Source organism: Echinococcus granulosus, assembly GCF_000524195.1.
Source record: "Echinococcus granulosus chromosome Unknown EG_S00006, whole genome shotgun sequence".
In the NCBI taxonomy this organism is placed as follows: Eukaryota; Metazoa; Platyhelminthes; class Cestoda; order Cyclophyllidea; family Taeniidae; genus Echinococcus; species Echinococcus granulosus.
Genome location: NW_020170386.1, coordinates 1,960,068 through 1,966,241, shown reverse-complemented (window position 1 = coordinate 1,966,241; position 6,174 = coordinate 1,960,068). Strand labels below are relative to the sequence as shown.

The window sequence follows — 6,174 nt, the reverse complement described above, 5'->3', positions numbered from 1 at the left end:
CCGAGAAGAGAAGAGCAATTGATATCTCATTGATTTTTGATTACCTGTAAACCTACCTATTCTACAAAGATAGACAGTGCCTTCTTTTAGTCAGTATTCTCGATTTCAGGGTCTGAAGTCGGCGGTAGTAGGGAAGATCCATGAGCAAAGCACATATAAGTAAAATAACACTTTTTTTAACTAAGCAATGCTTTCTCTACAAATATGCGTCATTAGCAGAAAAGTTGGAAAGAGTTTGGGCAAAAAATGGGTGATTTATAGTGACACACTAGTCGGGAAATTAGGCTTAGCGATGACATCCTACGAAGAACAAGGGAAGGGAGAACGGCGTCATTCACCTGGAAAAGACGTTGCACGTTTTTACTTTGATATAAAGTTTAATTACACATTTTAGGCGGCTACTGGTATCTTAATCAATTTCTTAGCCCCAACATATGGTAATAGAATTATCAGTTCGTTACACCAGTAAATCCTAGCTTCAACCGAATTTTGAGTGCAGAATACAAAGTCTTTGTCAATAGTGCCACTGAAACGTGTGGTACTAAATTCCGAAATAAGTAATCTTTATCACAGGTATCATTCTAATTGTTCAAATTGAATTTATTCAAATCTTTTACCGTTATCCTCTGCACGTGAAAATTTCAAAAACAATATAGTCCTACATTAGTGATGCAAATGTCGTTATACATGTACTACAACTAAACTGAAAGTTAAATTTTTTAAGTTCAAGGTCAACATTGTTGTTATATGCGTCAGCTGTATCCAGCGCCTAAGTCCAAACTTCGTGCCTTATGCTTCTCAGGTGGCAACGCTGCCCGGATGGGGAGCTTCTCTAAGATTAATATTTGTGTTTTGTGCTTTTTCTTTCTTGCTTAGTGCGGGTTGAGTCACAATGTGTGTGTTTTCATGCACAAACTGCCGGTGATAATTTTTTCTGCGTGGATCTTCTAGTAATGGTCGTTAAGTCTATGCTTTGATTTATATTGCTATTTGGTTTTGATCAAGAGTATAGCATATACCTTAGAAATGCGGATTTGTGGAAACATACCTTTTGTACGCCTGTGTGTACCTATGTAAGTGTTGTACTGGTGAAGTTTGGTGCGTATCCTACAATTGCAGTGGATTTGATTACTGCCAAAGCTTCTACTGCACCCTGTATATGGTGTTTGTATCTTAATTGGGTGGATCTGCAGTTGAAAAATCTGTCCCAGAAACGGGTGTTGCTTTGCAAATTACTTTCCCCCGATTTTCTTATTTTTGTAGCAGATTCCATGGTCGTGATTTTCTGTTCGTATGTTCTTTTTTGTCAAGATCAAAATGTCAGACTCTGAAGCTTGCAATCTTGCTCGTGACGGTAGAGTGACGGAGTTAGTAAACAGAATAAATGAGGACTCTGGATTAGTCAAATTGAAGGACAGTGTATGTACTCGGATTTGTTAATCATTTCTTGTTCTTCTTTTACATCGTTTGTATTTTTTGGTAGTTGAATATCCTGGTGTTGAATGCTGATTCTCAACGAAATTAGTGGGGGTCACAGATATTCTAGTGAAAAAGCATATATCTAATCTTTTAATACCGGTTTCTAAATGTGTCCATTGAAAACATGGCTTTTTCATTGTGAACCAAAAGAGTCTGAGAACTTACCATAGATTTGGTTTGTCTCGTGTATGTGTGATGTGGCTCGATATTCCAGTCGGGGCGTACTGTTTTGCATTGGAGTTCCTGTGGTGGGCATGTCGATCTGGTCAAACGTCTGATCCAGGGTGGATGTCTACCGGACGAGCCTGATTCAGTATGTTTTGTGTAACTGATTTTCCTTGCGTCATCATTTTTTACAATACCAAAGTGAACGTATGCCATTTGAGACTGGTTTGGATCAGGATTGAGGTTCTACCGTACCTTAAACGTTCGAACATGACTTACTTTAGACTTGTTGGCAAGCTGCTAAATTGCATGTACCTATTCATTTGACCAGCTGTCATTCAGATTACTACATCACTACTGATATCACTATTATTGTATGTGTGTGTAACATGTTTTATGGCTGTCTACGTATTTACTGTTTAATTTATCGCATTCCGCGTAGTCGGGTTGGACTCCTCTGATGATTGCCGTGTCTGCAGGTCGGGAGGACGTCGTCGCGTACCTCTTAGATGCAGGTCTTTCTGTTGACGTTAACGTGGTCAACTCAACAGGTCAAAATTGCCTCCATTATGCAGCCTCCAAGAATCGGCTCTCGGTATGTTCCAATTCGTCCATCTCTCTTAACCTCGATTGAGCGCTCTTTTAGAGTTCCAATTTTGATGTCAGTCCCCCAGGTATCGCCCTAGCCGATCGACTCAAAATGCATGATTGAAGTTGTTTGTCTGATGTGGTTCCTGTGGCTACCCGTGTGCCTAATTTTAGTCGACTTTAAGTTTTGCGAAGGCATTAATATCGCACTGGTTAGGTGATTTTGGCCTCTTTCAGATAGCGAGGCGTCTCCTATTGGCAGGAATACGGGCAGATTTACGTGACTGGGGTGGAAACACACCCCTCCATCGAGCTGCGTCTCGAGGTCACACGGAGATGGTTAAGTTGCTGCTGGCTGGGGATGTGCTTGCGGACGCAGGCAGGAGTAGAGACATCAGCAAGTGCTCACCCAATACGCCCAATGATGCTGGACAAACCCCACTGTATGGTTCAACTTCCACCTCCCCAAATCCTCTTTGAAATGCCTCCAACCACTCAAAACCTATGCTAATAGCCGACTAATTTGGAAACTCTTCTGTGATTGCTGTTATTGAGCAGCTCCATCGGTGCTTAACACTTTGATGGATTCGATTTTTTTAGCCGCTGCTATTGTAGGCCAGTTGAATTACTTACGTATATTCACCCACTCATGTTTTGAAAATATTCTCTTAGCAGTTTTACCACGTCCAGGGCATTATTTACGTGACATCTTGTGGTGCCTTTGAGCAGGAGGTCCGAATAATACCCTCGTAGTACTTCCAACGCTTTTTGCACTCCACTGAGAATGTGTGTAATTCTGTCATCTATTTGCCTGATAAATGGAGCTACAGTGGTTGTGATGCATGTGAGAGCAAAACCTTCCCACTCTTACGTTTTCTTTTTTGGAAATTAATGTCCTAATAACCGTAAAACTAGTCTTCGCCAGATTGGTTAGTGAGAACAGAACATCTTACGCTTCAATCTATCGACTGTAGCCTAAAGTGAATTTAGCGGGCACTATCATTGCAACTGTTTTAATATCTCGAGTCTAAATTCAATCGGAGTGGAAACAGTGACACCCCATATGGGTAACAGGATATCTTAGGAAGTCTTGCTTCGATTCACTGATCCTAGCGCTGTGTAATAATAAGAAATTGTGCTGAACAGAAAACGCTCACAACTCTAAAATTTCACCGTCTACCGTTCAGCGATTTCCCCAATGTTTTGTGTTGATGTCGTAGACACATTGCCTGCGAAGAAGGAAATTCTGAAATTATGAAGATCCTCCTTTCCGCTGGTGGAGATCTCACAGCAAAGGACAAGGTGCGTCTGCCCCCCATACTCTCTATTGACTCTTCGTGAATGGTCAAAAACACCTTATCTTGCCCCAACGTCGTCGTTACTTTGTTTGTCGCTGCTATCCCCGAACCCTAACCACAAACTATCCGTCTCTAGGATGGTCGCGCACCTGCAGACTTGGCGCCGGACAATCTTCGGTTTTCTATACAGAGAGACCTCAAATTACGGTCTCCATAAAACTCATTGCTTTCACTTGCTCAATAAAATCATTCTTAAAAACTTTTCATTCTTAGCATTGTAGCGTTGAAAACTCACTATCAAAATCACTTTAACCGAATACTGGTACTGATGCTGGTTCCCTCGAACTGTAGTCGCTCCTATCATTATTAGTTGACGATGGGAAAAGTAGGATCAAATGATGATTTCAAATCTTTAATAGTAATAACGCTAAAGAGGAGAGGAGTCATCATAGCTAGGCTCTTTGCTACTCTTCGTGTAAATCGTGGCATCTCATCACGGGTTTACATGGATCGAGGTGATTTATAACAAATCTACAAAACGCTCCAATGCAAATTCACTATGCAAATAACAGGTGATGCCGCTGGCTTCAGTCGGGTGGACGTATAGTGCTCAATGTGAATTGTAAGCAAGGGAGACGTAGAGTTCATGATTCGAAAGAAGGGCTCGAGTTCTAACTAGTAAGAGCGGTGTTATATTGATCGCCATTGAAAAAAGGAGCGATAACAGCAGTAAGGCCCATGTCTCAGGATCTAGCTTGGGACTGAGTGCGGAAGGGGCAATGAGTGTCAACGAAGCTGCGTAACATACAATGCGGTGATTCGAGGAGATTGGCTTGGAAAGCGGAGACTGGGAATTTTTGACTCTGAGGTGCCGTCGGTGGAGACCACCAATCTTTTCACCGCATTGGCCTGAGAGAAAGAGCTTTTTTCTTGATGGAAGCAACGTACTGTTCAGGCACCCAATAAATGAAAAAACGTGATTTCCGGGTGGGACCAAGTTGGAAGCTCATGATATGATAACCTGGGTGCTCAAGGATGGGGCAGTGTTCGACCTCTTTGACGGTATCCAGAGGTATCTTATATGTGGCCGAGGGGGTTGCCATCCAAAGCTCACAGCTTTCGGGGTGGAAGCGAAGACGCAGCGGTTTACCCTTCTTGTCTAGTAAGCCCGTCAGTGTCTCATTATCCGCCAGTGTCGCTGGTACGGTGAGACTCGCTTTAGCATTGTCTGGTTTACCAAAGGTCTCTATAACATGTTTATGACCTGCAATGGTTTCTTTATCCTCCTCAAGAGGTGGTTCATTTTCTCTGTTCGTATCCGACTCGGGTGTGGAGGCTGACGACTGACCTGAAGCCTAAGAAAGCCGGGTGATGATGATGTCGGTCTATGCAAAATTATGATACCTTTCAGCGTACGACCCTGCAAAATATAGACGCCAAAAATATTTTAATGACTAATGCAGCTTAAGGCAACGACGCAACTCACATATAAAAAACCGAGAAGTCATGCTAATGGATAAAGAGACTTTAGTTGCCACTTTAAAATTGCTTAGTGCATGCACTTAAGTCGTGAGAGTAGCGATGCGTGGCTAGCTGATTTTTGATACCACAATGCATATGCCCTTGTAAATTCTCAAGTAAAGAAGCTTACCACTGATACATCTCTTTCAGTACCGATTAGCATGATTCTTGTGTCACGCCCAGGCAATCTAAGGCTCGCAATTTTCGTGTCATTCTTAAGAATGCCCCGAAATATCAATTTCTGCATGTTGACTGGCACGTTAGTGATGGCTTCAAGTCTTTCCTTCAAATCCTCTACGGTGCAGTCAGGCATGAATTCGAAGGAGTAAAGACTTCGATTGTGTTGCACTATCAAACGGACAGCAACGTCCCCAGAGCTTTCCGCCACCCTTTTTGACTCTCCAATGCCTTCAGAAGCCGCTGATCCGCTAGCGTTGGTGCGCATTGTCTCACACCTGCAAGTGTAATTACGTCGTGGGAAGCAACTTAATGGAATAGCGCAATTTGTCTCAGGGTGTCCAATAGGTATTCAAAAAGTAACAGCACTCACCCTAATACAATTATCTGTGGAGAAGCAAATTACATAACTACTAACCAACAATTAGATATTGTATGAACAAATGAAATGGGAACATGTAGCGTCCGCCTAAAAGCAGTCACAACAAAAGGGGCAATTTATTGCTGACTTTAGAGGGGAATATCAGTTCTACCCAATGTATACCGAAGAATATCTCAGAGTAGGTCGCAAAAGAGTGTCCAAACGCACAACACAACTCACCAGCTTCGAGAACTGCTAGGGTCAAGTTGTATTCAAACCGCTCGCTGCACTTGTTTTACGAAGCGAATTCTAGCCTCATGCTTCTTCACTTTAGAATGACTTATGCAATGTTATGTTACAAATAAAAAATTAAATTCAGCAAAAAAAAGTATGTTTAGTTAATTTTTTAAAACTTATTATGCAATTAGCTGCTTTTAGCTCTTAAAAAAGACATAAAAACAAAATTTTGCTCATTTTATCCTAATGGCGCGTTCTATTCTTGATATAATGCTTATTTTTTGACAAAACTGTTACCATGCCAACCTCGCCTCGTTGTTGGACCAATGACTTTTATGTACCATATTG

At 41.8% G+C, this 6,174-nt stretch overlaps 2 protein-coding genes across 2 annotated transcripts; one reads left to right on the top strand and one right to left on the bottom strand. All coding sequences in view use genetic code 11, as the record gives it.

The window, feature by feature from the left end:
* Positions 1 to 434: 434 nt before the first annotated feature.
* On the top strand, positions 435 to 3,747 carry EGR_01721 (26S proteasome non-ATPase regulatory subunit; the record flags this gene model as incomplete). Its single annotated transcript, XM_024490970.1, has 7 exons — positions 435 to 452; positions 1,312 to 1,419; positions 1,694 to 1,792; positions 2,087 to 2,239; positions 2,470 to 2,675; positions 3,453 to 3,534; positions 3,667 to 3,747. 7 exons carry the CDS (start codon positions 435 to 437, stop codon positions 3,745 to 3,747), a joined length of 747 nt encoding a protein of 248 aa, XP_024354835.1.
* A 679-nt stretch (positions 3,748 to 4,426) lies between these two features.
* On the bottom strand, positions 4,427 to 6,170 carry EGR_01720 (Ubiquitin domain-containing protein UBFD1; the record flags this gene model as incomplete). The annotated part of the gene is made up of 3 exons (XM_024490969.1): positions 4,427 to 4,885; positions 5,182 to 5,506; positions 6,133 to 6,170. 3 exons carry the CDS (start codon positions 6,168 to 6,170, stop codon positions 4,427 to 4,429), a joined length of 822 nt encoding a protein of 273 aa, XP_024354834.1.
* Between the last annotated feature and the right edge of the window lie 4 nt (positions 6,171 to 6,174).